Raw genomic sequence first — 21731 nt, forward strand, 5'->3', positions numbered from 1 at the left:
AGGAAGGTCAAGCAGGTTACGGTGTGGTGCAGCAAGGTCCAGGGGACTCCCCAAGCAATGAGGAGTTAGGGCACGTCTGGAGCAACCAGGAAAGCCCAACCGAAATCAAGATGACCCTCAGGAGGACCCACAGGCCGAATGAACAGGAGTCGCGAGGGGGCCTCGAGCAATATTGCAAAGTACCAGCCCACGGAGCACTCTGTGTGAGAAGGCCGGAGTTCTTTGGTGCAAATACTGCTCTGGGTCAGGACTACACGGAGTCCAATGCACAAGTTCGGGAATCGCCAACAAGCATATGCAACTGCAAATGGACACGGTGCACAGGGGTTCAGTTTATGCAGTTCCCACGAGGGATACTGGCCTCAATCTTGCTGAGAGGGCAGATCAACCTTAGGGACGTTCATAACCCACCTAACACACCTCCTGTGTTGCTGAAATCTTCGGAGTCCGCAGAAGCTCAGGAGCAGCAAACCGGTCAGTTGCGTTAAGGTGCCTGCAAATGCAGTGGCGTGACTCCTTCACCCCACGGTATATTCTTCAGTTGTCCTTCGTGTACCACAGGTCCTGCAGGGAGCCTGTATGGAGCAAGGGCACAGACAAAGCTTTGGATGGAGAGGGAGACTGTCAGGCCCAGTCGAAGTCCAGAGTGTCCAGACGGTCAAAGCTCAGTGGTTTCTTCTTGTAGAATCTTGTCCATGTAAAATCTAAAATCTTACAGCCAGGGGACCCGCCTAGTGGAGGGGCAGGACAGAGGGGAGGTTACTCCCATGTCCTTTGTCTAGTTTCGCGCCAGAGCAGGAGCCAACGTCTCCCAGAACTTGTTTGAACTGGACTATGCACAAGGCCACCAAATGTGCCCCAGGTGCAGACTTTCAGGCACTTTGATAGTGTACCCACCCTGCCCCAATACACTAAATCCTGTCTGGGAGGTGGTTACACCTTCCTGTGACAGGATGCCTATTGTCCTGCCTTCCTCGTCTCAAGCTTGGCTCAGCAGCAGGAGGGCAGAAATGTCTCTGGTCGACAGCATCCATTTTGTGCTATCCAGGTCGGGAAGGCTGGCACCGGATAGAACAGTGACCCCACGAAGCTTGCTTCAGAAGGGTGGAATCATACCTCCCACACCGGTTACTGGTGTGCAGGTATGATTCCAAGGTGTTGATACCAAACACGATATGTTTCTATGCAGCCATTTTCGAGATAGCATTTACCGTGAGGTTATAATGCACCTCTACCTATTTATCCTGCTGAGTCACAGACAACCTGAGAGGATGGTCTCCAAAGGCTGCAGAGGGGCTCTGCTCATGCAGGGGCACCCGCTCACATAAAACCCAGTACCCTTCCTTCAGGATTGATAAGGCCTGCTGTAGGGGTGACACATAAGTTTTAAGTGTAGTGACCTATAGATATAGTGAACCTCTGTCTAAAGTAAGTGGTGTAAGCACCAGCCTACACAGGTTGCAGTAGCAGACCTGTAGTTTAATTTTGCATGACCTCTCATGGGTGGCATAATGCATGCTTCAGCCCATGGGAGACCTCTGGGGTACCTATGCCCTGGGTACATGGGTACCATATACTAGGGACTTATAAGGGTACCCCAGTATCCAAGCTGGAGTGTGCAAAGTACATGTAGGTCAATTTAAAAGAGAAAGCTGATAGACTGGGGTCAGACTAGTCAAAACAGTGCAACATCAAGCAAAAAGTGGGGGTAACCATAAGAAGCAGAACCTAGTCTCCTACAGACATCTTACAGGGGACAGCAAGGTAAAAAAAAAAGGTGAGTTCTGTACCGCCTTCAACACCTTCTGAGGGCAGGCAAGCCTTCAAAAAGCCTTCTTCTGTTCCCCCTGAGGATAAACTGTCGACTAAGGCTTTACCGTAGACTAAATAATCATCGTTGACAACCGTGACGACGAAGAGACCATCTTCGACGCAGAGCGATGCTTCCTAGGTATCTATAGTCAAGGAGCCTTGGTAGATACCTCCTCCAACGATAGCATTGAAGACTTTTCAGGCATCGCCGGTTATTGTGCCACTGACAGCCTTATCGTCGACTATTAAAACGGCTATGGCGCCGTCGGTGGCATCGATTACTGCAATGTCCAGTTTGCCTTTGACCCAGTCAACAACGACAGTGGCTCCATTGACGACACCGTCGACGACCTAGTCGATGAGGGAAAAAATGACTGCAGAGAAATTAAGCTTTAGACGATTAACCTCAGAAGTCACATCACTTAGTAAGGTAACTCCTTTGATTCCGTCACATATCTTGGAAGAACAGGACTGATGAAGACTATGGCCCCTTTGGTTACACCCGCAGTCCATCGGAGTTACATGGAAAATGCAAGGAAGATGACTTCGGGGAGGGCTATACCCTCACCTTTAGATTCTCCACCTGAGAACATCAGTGGTTTTCATAATCTACTAGAAAGAGCAACCAAAAGATTTGATTTTCCAATGCCAACTTCTGAAACAAAGTGTTGTTTTTATGACTTTAAAGAACCCTTTAGGAAGTCTGTGCGAGCCATTCCCATTGGTTACATATGGGAGGAGGGCCTTAAGGTCATGAAAACCCAAGTCACAGTGAGTCCTGTTCTTCCTAGATTGAAAAAGAAATGTTCGAGGCATATGAGCTGCAGATTATACACTGTGCATAGCTCGCCATCTGGTGTTGGGCCCGGATGTTTGCAGTTTGTTTTTCCTGTTGGAAAGTCTTTGGAAGTCACAAGTTCGGTGGCTCCTCCTCTGGTTCGTATTGCGCATGGGCTTCGGCTCCATCCTCAGATTGTTTTTTTCCGCCATCGGGCTCGGATGTAATACTTCGCGCTCCGGTTCCGAACTTCCCAGTTCACCGATCGAAGAAAAAATCCTCGCTCGTCGAGCTTCTTCAGATAATAAATCATCTTACTCATCTTCTCTTCGGCACTTCTTCGATTCCGGTCGTCGACGGCGGCCTTCGGGCCTATTCCGGCTCCGGTCTCGGCTGATGGAAAGAACTCCCTTCAAGAAGGGCCCTTGATGTTGGTCCAAGTTTCCCCACACCGATCTTCATGAGGTGTGCAACCTCTGCCTCTCTCCTGAACACGAGGCCCGAGACTGTCCCGCCTGCAAGTCTTTTCGCTCAAAAAAGACCATTTGAGATCGACGGGCTAGACGCAACATGGCGCACTCCTCGTCCTCCGCTCCAGTCGACATCTTCGGGGACGACGTCAAAGCTCCGGGACAGCAGGACATCGAACAGGAGGACGACGACCTCGTCAGCGCTTCCGAGGCCGACGACTCAGATGTGGAGGACATCACTCCGGCGCAGCGGGTCGTGAGTACAATTCCCCCTCCCACGCAGATACCGAAAAAGGCTTCTGTCACACCTTTGCCTCCGGGCCTAGGCAAGACCAAGGACACTGCTTCTCACACCCCACCTTCGGGCCCGGTAAAGAAGCCTATTAAGCCTTCCGGCAGCTCGAGCTCGAGCCAGCCGACCACCGGTGCCGAGAAACACCCTTCGGCACCGAAGAAAAAATCGGCCTCCACCTCCACACCAAACCCGGCACCGAAGTCTTCGGTGTCGAAACCTGTTCCTCCGGCGCTGACACTCCCGTGCCGAGGCATTCTTCGGCACCGACCAAAAAAACAGAGGTTCCAAGGAAGCACGGCTTCGACAAGCCTAAAAAGCCATCGGCCCCGAAACCTTCGGCGCCGACCGAACAACCAGTGTCGCAGGAGCTTTTCACACCGGATCCTTTGCAAAAAACACTCACCAAAGATCCAAAGACTGGACACTTGACATTGTCTTCAAAAAAGAGACACTTGGACAAGCCAGCTCCACCTCCACTTCCAAAGAGAAAGGACACTGCTACCTCTCCTTTCAGGGTGCCTTCCCCACCTCCTCCACCCCCTCCACCTCATCGTTCCCCCACCTTGTCTCCTGTCCCAGACGATTTGGGGGACCCTTATTATGATCCAGCAGATGTGCCACAAGATCCCGCCCCTACTGGATCTCCAGACCCCTGGGATGATTATAACAATCCGGACATCCCAGATGTCCCACAGGATGACCTTTACCCATCTAGGCCATCCCCACCTGAAGATTCCTTGGGTTTTCACCATTTGTTACAACGGGCGGCACACTACCACGGGGTGGAGTTACATACCGACCCAGTGGAGGAGGATTTTCTCCTAGACACCTTTGACGATGCACATAGGTCCACTGCCATTCTACCTATGTTAAAGGGCGTAATTAAACATGCCCCTGAGGTTTTTAAAGACCCAGTCAGGGCCAGGGTCCTAAACCCTTGGATAGAGAAGAAATACAAAGCCGCCCCCACAGACCCTTCTTACATTAAAGGGCCTGCACCATTGGATTCCCTAGTGGTATCTACAGCTAGGAAGCGCTCAAATTCTCAGGCGTCAGGCGAAGCGCCCCCACCTGACAAAGAGTCCAAGCTCCTAGACGCGTCGGGGAAGCGCACTGCGTCACAAGCTGCCAATATATGGCGTATCGCCAATACGCAAGCACTGTTGGCCCGATACGACAGGGCGCATTATGATGAGCTAGAGACCATCATGCACCATCTCCCTGAAAAGTACAAGACTAGGGCTAATGAACTTATTCAAGAGGGAAAAACAATAACTAATACCTCGATACGATGTGCCCTGGATGCAGCAGATACAGCGTCCAGGGCCATAAACACCAGTGTCCTTCTCCGTCACCATGCCTGGCTCAGGGTTTCAGGGTTTAAACCGGAGGTACAAGCCTCTATATTAAACCACCCATTCGACCAAGATCATCTATTTGGCCCCAAAGTAGACGAAGCCCTCAAAGATGAAAAAAGATACAGACACGGCGAAATCCATGGGAGCCCTGCAGTCACATACTCCCAGGCGCTCTTTTCGCCGCTCTTCCTTTCGGGGCACGGGCAGAGGCTACTCCTCGGATAGTGCATCCACGTCCTACAAATCCCCTCCTCAATCTACCTTCACAAAGGGTTATCAAAGAGGCGGATACAGAGGCAATAATAATAAGGGCAGAGGCAAGACAAATACCGCCCGCTCTGCCAAACCTCCTGCCCAATGACTTTCCCCCGCTCCCTCCAGACCATTCCACTCCGGTCGGGGGCAGGCTACAACATTTCCTTCACGTCTGGGAGACAATCACCTCAGACAGATGGGTGACACAAATTATTCAGTCAGGGTATTGCCTAAAATTAACATCTACACCCCCAAACATTCCACCCAGGCACCGCCCTATGTCTCAAGAACATACTGCGCTACTAACACAAGAGGCGATCTCCCTCCTGCAAAAAGGAGCAATAGAGCAGGTCCCCATAAATCAACAAAATTTAGGGGTCTACTCCCTGTACTTTCTGATTCCAAAGACGGACGAGACTTTATGACCTGTCTTAGATCTCAGACCTCTAAACATCTACATTCATACAGACCATTTTCACATGGTAACCCTTCAACAGGTTCTTCCACTCCTCTCCCAGAACGATTTTCTCACCACTCTGGATTTGAACGACGCGTACTTTCACATCCCAGTACACCAGTCTCACAGAAAGTACCTCAGGTTTGTGGTGGACGGACAACACTACCAGTTCAAGGTGCTCCCGTTCGGGGTAACAGCACCAAGGGTTTTCACCAAGTGCCTGGCAGTAGTGGCTGCACACCTCAGAAGACAGCACATTCACGTCTTCCCGTATCTGGACGATTGGCTGATAAAAGCCACGTCCTACCAACAATGTGTGCAACATACCGCCGCTACGGTCCAACTACTTCACCAGCTAGGTTTCACGGTGAACCATCAAAAATCCCACCTGGTACCATCACACACAAAACAATATCTCGGAGCCACCATAGACACCTCAAAAGCCATAGCCTATCCCAATCCTGCCAGGATTGCAAAAATACAGGCTCTGCGTCAAAAATTCCTATGTCAACACTCTCTCCCAGCAAGAGTGTTTATGCAGCTCATAGGGATGATGGCCTCTTGCATCTTTATAGTGCCCCAGGCAAGAATCCAAATGCGTCCACTCCAAGAGTGCTTAGCGCGCCAGTGGAACCAGGCCCAGGGACAACTGACAGATCTGGTGTTGGTAGACGGTCGCACCCATCGCTCTCTGCAGTGGTGGAACACCACAAACCTTTCCAGAGGTCGACCGTTCCTGGACCCGGTCCCACAAATAATCCTAACAGCAGAGGCATCGCTCTCCGGCTGGGGAGCTCATCTGTTACATCTCACAGCACAAGGCACATGGACGCCGCAACAGAAGTTACTCCACATCAACCATCTGGAGTTACTGGCGATCTTCCTCGCCCTAAAATCCTTCCAGGCGCAGATTTCAGGCAAGGCAGTCCTCATTCGCACAGACAACATGACTGCCATGTACTACATTCAAAAACAGGGGGGCACACACTCTCCACAGCTCTCTGTTAGCACAGAGCATATGGAGATGGGCAATTCCACAAAAGATTTTTCTCCTAGCCCAACACGTCCCAGGAGTACAAAACACCTTGGCAGATCTGCTCAGCAGACAGACACAGCAGAGTGGGAACTTCACCCACAAGTTCTTCACCCGTTGTTTCAGAAGTGGGGGCATCCACACATAGACCTATTCACCACCCACGAAAACAAAAAATGCCCAAGCTTCGCCGCCAGATATCCACACCCATTGTCCAAAGGCAATGCGATATGGATGAACTGGTCAGACAAATTTGCATACACTTTTCCACCTCTCCCACTAATTCCATTAGTGGTGCGAAAGCTACAACCGCATTCCCTCACACTGATCCTAGTAGCTCCAACATGGGCCAGACAGCCGTGGTACACCACACTGCTGGAACTCTCAGTAGTACCACACCAAAAGCTACGCCTCTCACCATGCCTCCTAACCCAGAACCATGGAGAGATCAAGCACCCGGACCCAGCTCAACTCAACCTTGCGATCTGGCGTCCTAGAATTTGGGTACCTTAACCTTCCTCCTGATTGCATGAACATTATCAGGGAAGCTAGATGCCCTACTACTAGAGCGTGCTATGCAGCAAAGTGGAAAAGATTTGTTGTTTACTGCCACAACAACGCAATCAATCCTTTAAATGTATCCATACAGCACATTATATGTTATTTACTCCATTTACAAAGGTGTAACCTAGCATATACTTCCATTCGGTTACACCTCGCTGCAATTGCTGCTTATTTACAGAACAGGCAGCACCTCTCACTTTTCAAAGTGCCTGCCATCAAAGCCTTTATGGAAGGCCTCAAAAGAGTAATTCCACCCAGAGTACCACCCTCACCTGTCTGGAACTTGAATATAGTCCTCACACGGTTATTGGGACCCCCTTTCGAACCATTACATAAATGCGAGCTGCACTTTCTCACATGGAAAACCGCTTTTCTAGTGGCCATCACTTCCCTCAGAAGGGTTAGTGAAATACAAGCACTCACTATACAGGAACCTTTTCTCCAGATGCATCACAACAAGGTTGTACTCCGCACCAATCTCAAATTTCTACCCAAAGTCATTTCTCCATTCCATCTAAACCAGTCGGTAGAATTACCAGTCTTTTTCTCGCAACCCCAAACAGTTGCGGAAAGAGCCTTACACACACTGGATGTTAAAAGGGCTTTACTTTACTACATCCAAAGAACACAACCTTTCAGGAAAACCAAACAGCTATTTGTCTCCTTCTCCCCACCACACAAAGGCAACCCTATTTCTAAATCAGGGATAGCTAGGTGGATTGTAAAATGCATACAGATTTGCCACCACAAAGCAAAACGAACGGTATCTGTTCCCCCTAAAGCCCACTCTACAAGGAAGATAGGGGCTTCTATGGCTTTCCTAGGGAACATACCACTAAATGACCTCTGCAAAGCAGCGACATGGTCAACACCGCACACCTTCACAAAACAATACTGTGTAGATGTGCAAACCAAGCAACAAGCTAGTGTAGGCCAAGCTGTACTAAAGACACTGTTTCAAACAACTGCAACGGATGCCGGTGGTCGCCGCTAGGGTTGGGTACTGCTATATAATCTATGCACGGTGTATAATCTGCAACTCATATGCCTCGAACGGAATATGCTACTTACCAGTATGCATCTGTTCTTGGCATGTAGAGCTGCAGATCTATACACGCCCACCCGCCTACCTGTATCCGTTCCAGTCTTATCTTATTTAGATACAATACACATGGGTTTCTTTACTGATACTACTACGCTCCATCTTTCCCTGCTCCTGCTGGCAAAAAACAATCTGAGGATGGAGCCGAAGCCCATGCGCAATACGAACCAGAGGAGGAGTCACCGAACTCGTGACTTCCAAAGACTTTCCAACAGGAAAAACAAACTGCAAACATCCGGGCCCAACACCAGATGGCGAGCTATGCACAGTGTATAGATCTGCAGCTCTACATGCCAAGAACAGATGCATACTGGTAAGTAGCATATTCCTTAAAGCCCCAGAGGATAGTCCTGCCTGCCTGGTGGGCCGCCCAAAGCGAGACTCCGTTATCTCCTAGGCGGCTCAAAGGAAGACCAAGAACCCGTCTGCTCCGATTACAACACCTCTGGACAAATAAGGCAGAAGCCTTGACAATGCAGGCAAACTATTCTCTTCGATGTCAGGACTTCTGGTCAGGGCAGCTAATGCTCGGTAATATTAGGTTGCTACGATCACCAGATGTGGTGCGATCTAACCACTTACTTCCACTAACTTCCTGATGAGAGTAAATCGCACGCCAAGAAGATCCTCCAAGAAGGTGAGAGGGCTTCCTCAGAGGTTATAGATTGCACGATGGATATTGCTACAACAGCTTTTAGGTCTCGGACAGGAGAGGCAGTCTTGCACCGAAAAGGTTGGCTCAGAGCAACATCTTTTCAGCCTGAGATATAAAATAAGATATTGGACCTGCCCTTTGATGGAGAGGCCCTTTTTGGGAAACATATCGATGAAGCTTTCCAGGATCTAAAGGACACTGACACGGCAAATCCATTTGGGATACTCCAATACCATACGTTTGGTTTTCGAGGGGCTCGAGGAAGAGGTCTGCCCTCATACAGAGGTGGATACCACCAATATAGATATCCCTCTTATACCTCCTCTACACAACCCTATTGACCGCAATACACTCAGCTGCAATCTCCATCTGCGACCTATTCCAGATCGGCAACCAGAGGGAGAGCAGTGTGACAGGGTAAGGACTACTCACGTCGCCAATGACAACTTTCAGGCTCCGGTTCTTTTTCCTTCCCCCGCTCACGCACCCATGGGGGTAAAAATCGCTTTATACATCTAGAATTGGCGAAACATAACGGATCAATGGGTGTTCAACATTATTCAGGTTGGACATACTTTAGAGTTTATTCAAATACCACCATCCACTCCACCTCGCTTACAAGCGACAAAACATCTACACCTCCTGCGCCTAGAAGCCCAGTTGATGCTCCAAAAAGAGGCAATATAACCAGTTCCGGAATCCCAAAGAGGGAAAGGGCTCTACTCCAGTTTCTTTTTGGTATGGAAGGCTTTCAGAAAGTGGCGGCCTATCTTAAACTTGAGGTCTCCACACCTGCTCCAAGAAAGTCAGTCGGCATGGTCTCCTTGCAAGACATACTATTGCTTCTAAATTCAGGATATTTCATGGCCACTTTAGGCCTACAGGACGCTTACTTCCATGTTCCCATTCATCCATTGCACAGTAAGTATCTCTGCTTCACTGTAGCCAGGAGCCACTACCAATTCGAGGTCCTGCCATTCGGCCTAAGATCGGCGCCAAGGATATTTATAAAGTGTCTGGCCCCAGCGGCGGCTTTCCTCAGAAGGCAGCATCACCAGAAGTTTACTTACTTGGACGATTGGCTGATCAAACCACCATCTATTTCGGCATCCCGGTTGTCCATCGTGGTTTGCTCAAGTCTGTTTGATGATCTAGACCTTACCTAAAACAAGGAGAAATCAAGCCTACAACCATCCAAAAGCATTACCTTTCTGGGAGCTATATTGTACACAACTCTGAACAAAGCCTTTCCATCGCTCAAAAGACAAACCAAACTGATATCTATGGCTCAACTCTTCCTAAGAAAAAAGTCACTTTCAGTTCACTGTTACAAGTCTCTCCTAGGGTGAATGTCATCTTGCATCCCCCTCATTCCCTTTTGCCACCTGAGGTTGCGTCCTCTTCAGGACCAACTAAACTTACATTGGCGTCAAGTGGTAGGTTCTTTCGAAGACATCAGAGTAACTCGGACTATGGTTCAAGCTGTCTCTTATTGGAACGAACAGAAAAAACATTTCAAAAGGCCTGTCTTTTCTGGCATTCCCAGCTCTGCGAGTAATAACCATGGATGCATCTCTAGAAGGATGGGGAGCGTTCCTGCAAAACTTTCAAATCTGTAGCTGTTGGCAGCAACATCATCACCTTCTCCACATCGGTTTGTTGGAACGAAGAGCAATATGTTTAGCCCTACAAGCATTTTTACCAAGGATAGGGAACTCATTGGTTGTCATCAGGACGGACAATACAACGGCGATGCATTTTGTCAACAAACAAGGGGGCACAAGGTCTCCTCTAATGTTGCCGGAAGCTCAATGCATCTGGGAGTGGGCGATCCAAAATGGAGTTTTACTGAGAGCAGAAGACCTTGCGGGGAATCTCAACACGACAGCGGATACACTCAGCAGGCTCAAGTCTGCGTGCCACGAATGAGAACTGCACCAGGGAACACTGGACAACATCCTTCAGCACTGGGGCAAACCACCATAGACCTGTTCGCGACTCCGGAAAACAGGAAATGCCTGTACTTCGCAAGCTGGCATCACCATCCGGGAGGAATGCGATTTCGATGGCATGGTCACGCACCTTTGTCTACGCTTATCTTCCCATTCCCCTCCTGCCAAGGCTTCTCATGAAGATTAAGGCAGAACCCTGCAGGATGATCCTCATAGCCCCATGTTGGCCACCCAGTATTGGTACACAGAACTCCTTTCGGAGAGGCAGCCAATTTTCTTGGATCCTATCCCATCGCTATTGACTATGTCCTGAGGTCAAGTACTGCATCTGGATCCCAAATTGCTTCGATTAGCGGCATGGCTCCTGAACACAAATAGTTTGATCATTTGAACCTTTCCACTGAATGTAAGGAAATTCTTTCTCACGCCCTGGCACAGAGCACTAACAAAACATATTTAATTGGTTTTGTCTCTGCCGCCAGGAATCTGGCGTTCATCCTTTCTCCTCTTCGGCTCATGAGATCCTTCCTTACATCCTTTCATTGACTAAATCTGGTCTGGCTCATGCATCTATTAAGGTCCATCTCGCAGCTATTTCACGTTTTGGAAGAACTTCTTCAGGCCCTTCTTTATGGTCAGCGAGAATCGTCAAACAATTCATGAAGGGATTTTTTAGGGTTTTTCCACCTGTCAAGCCTCCCCCACCACTCTGGCACCTTAACGTGGTCCTGTCTCAACGTATGAAACATCCCTACGAACCCAGAGATGAAACTTCTGCCATGTAAAGTGGCTCTATCACTGGCTTTGACATCTGCTAGAAGAGTTGGTGAAATGCAGGCTCTCACTATCCGGGACCCTGTTCTTCAATTCAGGGATGATAGATTAATGTTACGTACAAACCCCAAGTTCATCCCTAAAGTTTCTTTGGACTTTCATTTAAATGAATCACTGGTTCTAAACCCTTTTTTCCTACAACACCAGCAGAGAGCTTTTCATTCTCTAGTTATTCAGCGCAGTGTAAAATGTTCTCTCCAGAGGATTAAAACCTTCCGAAAATCACCCCAACTCTTTGTGGGCCGTCCTCTTTCCAAATAAGACCTTGCCCATTGGATTTCTAGTGCCATCCAGTACTGTCATCAGGCCTTAGGAAAGACCCTCCAGGGGAGGACCCGTGCACATTCTACTTGAGCGGTCTCTGCCTCAACTGCCTTGTTTGCCGGCTTACCAATCCAGGAGATCTGCAGGGTGGCGACCTGGAAGCGTATCCGCACCTTTACCAGGCACTACTGCTTAGACTCCTTGGTTCACGGTGACGCTGCACCTGGACAGGCAGTACTGAGGAACCTGTTTCAATGACAATGAGCTTTCTTTTTCACCCCTCCTTCCTTTGCTTTCCAAAGACCTGGCACATGTTCTTTTTCTTACTCTATTCTTCCTTTTTTCATCACCATTATATGGGTGTATGTGTGCATATATATATCTGTGTGTTCTATACTTTCTCCTATTGCAGTTTAAGAAATTAAGAATTACAAATTACAAACATGCTCTTAAGTTTTGTTTTTTATTTATTCAAGGACAACTACAACAAAGATGTGCTTCTAAATGCTAGCTACTCTTATTCAAGCACGTGAATCTATGAAAGTTCTAATACGGGAGTAAGAAAATAAGTTACTTGTCTGTAACTATAGTTCTCCAATGTTGGAATCTTTCATAGATTCCCATGCAACCCACCCTCCTCCCCTGAGAAGCTCACCTTTAAGACCTTTGTGGATATGCTTATTGCACCGGTGCTGTGAAAATCTGAAAGTCGGAGGTTCTCTCGGGAGTGTTCTAGAGGGTAAGGTATCACGATTGGCTAAAGCCTAGATTTGGTCTCTTTTGCAAAAAGATATGTATAGGTTACAAAACTGAAATGAGCCTAGGCCTCTTTTTCTAGTTGATGCTAACTTAGCATTGCTGTTTTTATATACCGAGAACTCCCATCTCGACTGCGGGAATGATTCTAGCATTTGAATCTATGAAAGATTCCATACTGGAGAACTATTGTTACAGGTAAGTGACTTATTTTCTTGTCAGATTCTACAAAAGGTATGTGTAGGAAAGTGCCCCTTTTTGCATGGTTACCCCCACTTTTTCTTGATGCTCTTTGACTAAGTGTGCCCTGGGTTCCTGCTTACCAGGTACCCAGGGTTTGTGTTCTTTCTCTAAAACTGTTCCTTTGCACCCCCAGTTGGCAACTCTCTGGCCACATGTAAGTCCCTTGTAAAAGGTACCATGGGTACTGGGACCAGGGAAGGCCTCTAAGGACTGTAGCACATATTGTGCCACCCTTAGCGGTCCCGGACCTTAAAACATGCAGACTGCAAGAGCAGTATGTGTGTTGGTGCAGAGAAAAGCGACCTGTGTGGCATGTCTAAAACCCACTGCCTATGGTATAGGTAAGACACCCCTCTAGCTGAGTGCACTATACCACTGGTGAGGGTGCAGGAGCCATGTACTCCTAAAGTGTCTAAGGCCATTCTTAGTCATTGTAAGTGCAGTAAAGCCGTAAAGCCATAAAGCGCATATGGTCTGGGAGTTTCTCATTACTATCGCCACAGCACCATAATGACTTTACTGAATTCTGGGAATTTTGGTATCAAACATTCTCAGCCCATTAAACACACACTGATGCCAGTATGGGATTTAATGCCAAATGCACTCAGAGGGCATCTTAGAGATGCCCCCTGAAAAACGAGCTAACTCGCCAGTTCCCACACTCAAACATGTTTCTGGACCCCTGGGTTGAGAGCCTCCCACTCTTTAGGTCCTGAAACAAGGCACATCCTGGGCAGAGGTGCCAAGCCTCCTCCCGCAGGATGGGCAGTGTCCACGAAGGGGGAGCTTTAAAGGCTTGCCGCCTTTGTGAGCTGGCCCAGCCATTTGCTGCTCCCAGCAACTGGCCCCCTTCGGTTCTAACCCCCACTTTGGGAGGGAGAATCAGTGGGAAAACTAATGTAGGACTAGAGGTGTGCCTACCTTTGCCATCTACACCCCTCAGGTGGAGGAGGCAAAGCGAATCACAACTGTCAGTCCCCTCCATCTTGAAGATGAGGGGGACCCAGCCAACCAGAGAGAGGCGTATGCCCCCCTCCCACTGGAGGGTGGCATAATAGAGGGTGTACCCACCCCAAGGAAGGGACCCTTCCCTGCAAAGACTTTGCTTCCCGTGAGCACCGGATTTGCTCAAGAACCAGACTCTGGTTCTAGCCGAATCTGCAAGTCTGCACCTGATGCCCACAGCCAGAGTTCGAGTGGCCGAACACCATGCGTAGGTTGCCCCAGCGAACACGACTTGATCTGTTGATCCTTGACCTATCTCAAGCCTTCCGACAACGCTTGCAGCCTCATTCTGGAGGATCACCGTGACCAAAGCTAGTAAGGAAACCAGATGCCTAAAGACACCCCTGCACCCAACGCCCCATGGCCTTGGGTGGCCTAAGCATTGGTGTCGAGGCAGCCTCCTGCATCCTAATTTACCTCTCGAACCGTTGGTCTCCTCCAGAAAGCTCCCCTGTCCGAATCTGCAGTGTTCTGATCATAGAGCTCCCATTGCAACCAACAAGGCACCCAATGCCAAATTGGCACGCTGCACCTGGTCGCCCCTGTGCCATTGTGGGTGCACCTTGTGTGCGAACTCTGCTCCCCCTTTGCCCAGAGCTTAAAGCTAGAGCTTTGCCCCCTCAACCGTGTAGCTTGCCAGAGCGCAGTCACCAACCGATGGCCCCCTAGCCCCATAGGCTAACATTGGGCCTCAGCACTTTGCACCCGGCCACCCTAGTGCCGCTGTGGGTGCTCTTTGAGTGCATCCTTGATCCTGGTGGTACCCTTGTTCTAACCGCCGAAACTCAACCCTAAAGACCGATTGCTTATCTGCAAACAGATAATCTCATTTTTCTCCTTAGGATTGCATTGACTGCTTTTACTCTGAATAAGTTCTAAGTGTTGAATTGTGTTTGTATGGAAACCGAAGCAACTGTGTTTTAATGCAAAAGGGTTTTACTTACCTTTGTCGTCTAGGAAATTTCCCAGTGTGATATCTAGACATACCACAATGAGTAGAAAAATGTATCTAAAAAGTACTCTCGAGTAATCTGAAAAGTGATCACAAAGTAATTACAAATGCCTGTTTTAAAAACCTGTAACAAAGTCAATTTCATCCAGCTTGCTTATTTTGATCAACCTGTTTTGAAAAGTACAATTCTATTTACCTCTACCAAGTCCTGCTTGGTTCTAAAAATAAAATACAACTAAAGACATTTTTTATACAAACAATTGGTGTGAGTTCAGTCTTTGAGTGTGTGACATCATTTCTTGCCTGAGTGTGTACAATAAATGCTTAACACTACCCTCTGATAAAGCCTTACTGCTCGCCCACACTACCACACATCGAGAGTAAGGTATTATCTACTTTTACCTCTGTAAGCCTTTGGGGATGCACCGGACTGTGTGCACACTATACCTTACTTTGATATAGTATTTACAGAGCCACCTTCCTACAGTATGTAGCTGGAGGCGTGTTATATTCCCCATATGGAGCACTAGTCGGTAGGTATCTAGAGTAGGGAAAGACCACAATATGTGGCACAGATCACAGGCAATGTCCACACATCGCCAGCATACAGTATTAGGGATTAAGTGTGCCATATACAACTTGTGAAGAGACCAATATCAGTTATGGAGAATCTTGAAATAAGCATAATTTAGTCGTGCTTCTCTAGGTGAACGATCATGGTACTCTAGGAATTCCTTCTAATCAGCCTTCGAGTAGGCTACTCTCAACCATTCCTACCAATAAGACCTAGTAGCCATTCATGTATTGTGTGAGTAGAGATTGTCAGTGAGTATTTGGTACATGTTAGACACACTTCCCGTGGACAATCCCCATATCCTAATGTAATCTAAGATGGGCGACGCTAAGAGAGGGATCCGATCCCGCCCCCCAGTTTACCCCGTAAGCAGGGTCACACTTGCCAATATCGCCACAGCTGTTACTGGGGTTGAGCAAATTCTGATCTGAGCATCTGAAAGGATCGAAACGAGTCCCCTTCGAGCCCATCTGATTGGCTTCTGGTCCACAGTAACGTCCTAATTGAACCATTGTGATGCTTCTTTAGGAATAGTTCTGACATTACCCAAGAGTCTCTGCGTGTCTTTCCAGGTGACCAGTGCAGGTTAGTCAAAACGTCGGTGTTTTACATAATACCTAAACCCACAGGGGCCTGTGCAGAGTCTTGTTCCCAAGACACCCAGAGAGGCTGATTATGAAAAGGTAATAGCATGTAGGCCAGTTGTGAGAGGTGTTGTGCCAGATAGTATAACCACATGTAAGGGAGTTAGACTTCCTGCTTTAGTGTCTTTATTCAGCCATGGTGGTTTAAGGCAAGGTTTCCTGCCCACCTAGACAAACCACTTTATGCAGTGATTAAATGCTTAAAGGTTACACATAGGTATCACGAAGGCAGCATTCCAAAACCATAGTTAATTCTGGGGGCTGGGGGTGCTCCGCCCCCAAAAAGACTCCTGTAGAGTCTACCATTTTGCGAAGTCCTGTTCTATTTTAGTCAGTAAGGGCTGTATATTGTCATCTACCATCTTATCCAGACCCCTGTTAACCATCAATCCCAGGTATTTCAATCCTGAAGTCTTCCTCGTGAAACCCAAAATATCTTGTGTAGGTCCCCGGTTATAGTTCTTTAGCGGTAGCGCCTCAAACTTAGTCCGATTTGATTGTGCCCGGAGAAATCCGAGAAGGCATCAATTATAGACCGGAGATGTGGAGCAAAGGAATTTAGGTTGCTCAAAGTTAGTAAGATGTCATCAGTGTAGATCAGAATTTTGCAAATTCCCACAGGTGTATCCACATCCTGTGTATGAGCGGACTGGTGGATAGGAGCTGCTAAAGGCTCAAGAGTTAAAAGGAACAACAAGGGCAACAGTGGGCAACCTTGCCTCGTACCGCCCGATACAGGGAAGGGCTCCGAAATATGTCCTCCACAGTCACTCTGTGCTGTGGGGGCAGTGTAGAGCCACCGGACCTTAACCATAAAACTAGAACCTATCCCTGCACTGCTTAACATATAAAATATATATCAACCCGGTCAAAAGCCTTCTCGGCATCCAAGGAAAGCCGCAACTTATCATCTGGATCATTATATATGTGCCAGAGAACATTAAAAAGGAGATGCATATTGTTGCGAGGAAGAACGCCCGGGCACGCGTCCCACTTGAGTCATGTAACTAACTGGGGAGAATTCTCTTAAGGCGGGTCGCCAGGACCTTTACGGGGATCGCCATGTTTGCATTAAGGAGTGGTATTTGGCGGTAACTCGCACAATTAGTAAAATCCTTGTTGGACTTCAGGATGAGGCTGATAAGTGCTGTATTGAATTCCAGCCGTATAACAGTATCACCTTCAAGCTCCTTAAAGTCTGTAGATGAATGGGACCGTCAATTCCCTGTTAATCTTATAAAAGTCCACCGGAAAACCACAGTCCTCCGGGGCTTTGTTGTTGGACATGTCATAATAGCATCTGAGATGCCCTTCTCCGAAATCTTTCCCTGAAGGATCTGCTGACCAGCCTTAGAGAGGTCAAGTGGAGGTCCCGCACGAAATCCAGTTCAGGGGCAGGACTATCCAGTTTCTCCTTGCTATTGAGTGTATTAAAGAAACTGGCAAATTTTGCAGTAAACTCTTCCTTCTTTATAATAACCTGCCACATCCCTGCTCTGGCATGTTAGCGCAGGTCGTCTTTGACATGAGCCCCTCCTCTTGCTAATGTAGCTAGTAATAGAAAAGCCTACATAGGGTGGACATGCAGATTTAAGTCTAACATTTTTAACTACTTTGTACTGACTAGCTGCAGAAGCAAGGTTTCTAGCATTAACGTTTCTAATATTATAAAGGGGAGAATCATGAACTGTAGGGGTATCCGTTGACACCATACTTCAAATTCTTGTAGGTTTTTTTTGTAACAGGTTCAAATAAAGATATTGTCCATGTTGAAGGTGATTCACTGTAATAATACAGTAATATGGTTAATGTTGAAGAATTAATACTACTTGCACCCTGTTTAGATTGTATATAAATATATCCTTTCAGAAACTCAACTCTAATTATGCATTTTGTGTGTATGCTTGTTCTACAGGTGAAGGCTCAATGCATTTGTATCAGGTGAACTATAAGACCGACTCGGATGAGAGCTACAGCCAGTACGATATTGTTATAGTGGCTACACCACTAAACTCTGGTATGTCTGGCATCAGCTTCCCCTTCTCTGTTCCAGCCGTCAAGAATCCCTACCACCAAACTGTGGCTACCTTTGTTAAAGGCCAGATAAACCGCTCGTTTTTTGGCTGTCCAGAGCCCTGCAAACTACAATTTACTGAAATTTTGACAATGGAAGACCCAAATCTGTTCTTCAGCAGCGTTGGTGTCGTCACACCAGTTCAAGTCAAAGCAAACCAGCCACTGGGAGCTTCAACAGATGACCCCGTATGGAAGGTGTTCTCGCCCAACCCTCTAACGGAGCAGCAACTGGGGCTGCTTTTTGTGTCTCATGGAGCAGTTAAGTCGAAGACATGGCTAGCATACCCGCACTACCACCCTCCAGAGAGAGTGCCGCCAGTTGTTCTGAAAGAGAGAATTTATTACATCAGCAGCATTGAAATTGCAGCCAGTGCGATGGAAATGAGTGCGATCTCAGCCAAGAATGTGGCTCTCCTTGCACACCACCAATGGTTTGAGAACACGGATAAAATCGACCAGGAAAATCTGAATGAAAAAATGAAATCCGAACTCTGATTACTTTGATATTTCTGTGTTTCCAAATGAAGATGTACAAATGATAAAGGGTGACCAATTGTTACACCCGTCATCTTCCACTAATCTGTAAATCAGCTGTTGACCTGCTAGTTGCCCAGTAAATTAAGTGCAACAGGCTTCCTTTCGTACACTATCCCTGCCATCTCCAAACGCTTTATGGCCGCGTCCAAACAATGTGGTAATGAAGCAGAGACGTATGATAGATACCTAGTCATATCTCTGCAGTTGCACTAGTGATTATTAAGGCAATCCTATTTGGCTCTCGGTAACAAGATTCTAGACAGCAGTCTGTGCCTTGCGTGTCACTCCTTAAGTCCACAATTTGCTTGTATGTTCCCATTTGTCGCAACAATTTCTGCATAGTAGCTTTTTGTGATTTATTGTTTTTGTCATTTTGCAGCTTTAACCGTGTGTTCCTAAACCGCACCACAGTTTTACTGTTAGTGACACATTATGACTGTTGAAACACATTGCTTATGTTTTAATGCAAAATGTACCAATCATTTAATCACATGACTGAAGATATGACCCGGATGAAATGAAGGATATGTTGTACTGCATTTGCGCTGCTATGGGGCTTGGACCAGAAACAGAGGTCTGGAGTGGCGAGACAAACTTTATCTGTGATGGTGAGAGAGATAAAGCCATCCCAAAGTCTAGCTGTAATGCAGAGAACTCATGTAAGCATGTGGCATATGAAAAAAACACAACGCCAACATTTGAAGGTAGAACTGATTTGATGTTGCGCTGCCACAAAGTCAGAATCTAAGCACAGGGATCATGACGAGAACATTCTAGTGAATATAGTTTCTGTGTGGATGGTGTGCATTACCTAAGGAAGGGAAACTTACAAAGCTGGCTTGTGAAGAAATACGTTTTGCTCACTTAAAGTGCAGTACTTCAGAAAATAATGGTTGCGCAAGTGTTAGTTGCCTTAGATAGATTTTCTATAATTTAACTCTAGGGGACCAACCTCCCACGTATACTTGAAAAATGTAACATATTTCAACTTCTCCTTGGGCCTTGTTGTACCTCAGAGGAGAACTAGAGGATGAAATCTGTTGGAAGAATTTCTGTACTAATCTGATATTGCTAATAGGGATTATAAGGCGGTACGGAGTCTATGAAAGTCTTGGAGTAAAATGCTCCTGGTACAGCTAATGTATGAGCACTGGTCTATGTGCACATGCTCCCCAGAAAATGTAGGGATTTAAACACTGCTTCGATTTCATACAGAATACGCTGCTAGGGGGTAGAAAATATACACGACCATCTCTATTAAATAGTAGTCTTAAATGTATGAGATGGAAATGTAATAACTCCAAGTCTTTATTTCCTGTTAGAAAACAGGTTAGCTGAAGGCTGAGGCCAATAACGGATAGTTACTCAAATGGTTTATTAGCACCTTCCTCTGAGAGAGGAGCTTAGATTCTGTGGCAACTCATTTAGGAGCAAATTCCACAAGGAAGTGGTATTTCCCTAGTAGGACAATCAGGTGTAAACCACAGTTTCGGTTAACCACAGCAATATCTACACAGACTTATGAATCATAGTGACTGTTTTAAATTGGATTTTGGGGCAACCAGCAGCCAGTGCAGGTCCATAAGCAAGGGGAAATATGAGCATTCCTCGGTACATTTAGGAGATGAGAAATGGACCGGTTTCCTGATAACCATGATATAGAATTCGGGGTAATAACTAAAAGTGACCTAGCAATGCGCTGAAAATGTGATATTCATCTCAAAAGAGGAATGGATAGAATGAGTAGAGAGACTATCTCCCCCCTAGCACAACCCAATGGGGATACTGATGGTGTTGAGGAAAATCTTGTGGAAATGGTTGACTAGCCTAGAAAGAAAAACTCATTGGAACAAGTCTTTCATGAGTCAAGTTTGTTCTACCTGATCATTAAAACCTGATATCTAATTTGTAAAAAAAAATAATAATAAACATTGAATGCAATAAAAATATTTTTTTTACAAAAGAATAACCATGAATAATTTAGTGTTGTATATTCGAGATGAGTCCCAAAGATTTTGGATAACGGATGACCGCTAAGGTGTGGGACCTCATTTGTCATATGATAATGCTAACCACTCCGGTTAGTGCCAGAAATTCGTTCTTCTGTAAAACAATTGCCCATCCAGCCCTGTGTGTTTAGGGATTATCGCCACTGACTGAATATTCTAAAATATTTTGCCTTCAATACCCCAGGGCGCACTGCGAGTCCGGTTAGTGGCTTGAGAAATGTAAAAGCTAGATTGAACGGAGTGTGGAATTTATGGGTGTTGCAGTCTGTTGAGTGGATGTTAGTTTGGTGGAATGTCTTCCAAAGGAAAAATGTATTCTCTACCTTCTTAACAAAGTGCTGGGATTTATTTAACCATGTGCGGATTTCTCCTCATGACATTGGCGGTGAGTGTCGAGCAATCCCTGCCCCCTTACAAGGGAGAGACCGCGTTTGCTAATGCTGTAGAAACGTACGTCAGCACTATTATGGAAGTAGCCATGTCCATCCTCAAGTGTGTCAGAGTAAGATACTGTTTTTGTTTAATTAGGCACAGGGGCTGTGAAGTACTTGTGGCAGAGCGGTGGCGTTGGTAGTTAACCTGGTATCATCTCTTCTCGCCAGCCTTTATTGTGAGAGTTCAAAATCATTTGGTGTCTTTGCACCTGACTTGTAGCTTTTCCCAATTGCATTTGTACCTGTGAGTGGAGCTTTAGTTACTCATGAGGCTTAACCCTTGCTTAATTTTGGTGGTCTTTGGTGTAACTGGAGTTTTAGGATCATCTTTGAGCTTGGTGTATAGCTCTCAAGACCATTCTTCCGAATGTGGATATCTTTTGCCTATGCATTATGCGTCAGCATGTTTTGGTCCCTGTGCAACAGATACTATAATGTAATGGATTAGCGATGACGAAGACAGGGTATTTCCCTCTTGGCTTTTAACAGATTACTGTGCATGTCCTCCTATATGTGGTTGGTTGCCTGTGTGATGCCTCACACATGTAAACCAGGCTTGAATCCAGCTGGTGCTGCTTCCTTGTATACTGGACTGAGTGTGAAAGGATAATTTGTAGATTATTATTATTGATCTTCTGAACAAATGCTCATGAGAATCTTCTAGGTGAGTTT

At 46.7% G+C, this 21731-nt stretch overlaps 1 protein-coding gene across 1 annotated transcript in view; it reads left to right on the plus strand.

The window, feature by feature from the left end:
* Positions 1–20582, plus strand: part of PCYOX1 (prenylcysteine oxidase 1) — a 340694-nt gene extending 320112 nt beyond the window's left edge. The window contains exon 6 of the mRNA XM_085636218.1: positions 17919–20582. Within this exon, the coding sequence (XP_085492344.1) occupies positions 17919–18574 (656 nt within the window). The 3' untranslated portion in view covers positions 18575–20582. The remainder of the gene's footprint in view (positions 1–17918) is intronic.
* The last annotated feature ends 1149 nt before the right edge of the window (positions 20583–21731 follow it).

This window comes from Triturus cristatus, chromosome 11 (assembly GCF_964204655.1).
Source record: "Triturus cristatus chromosome 11, aTriCri1.1, whole genome shotgun sequence".
Taxonomy (NCBI): Eukaryota; Metazoa; Chordata; class Amphibia; order Caudata; family Salamandridae; genus Triturus; species Triturus cristatus.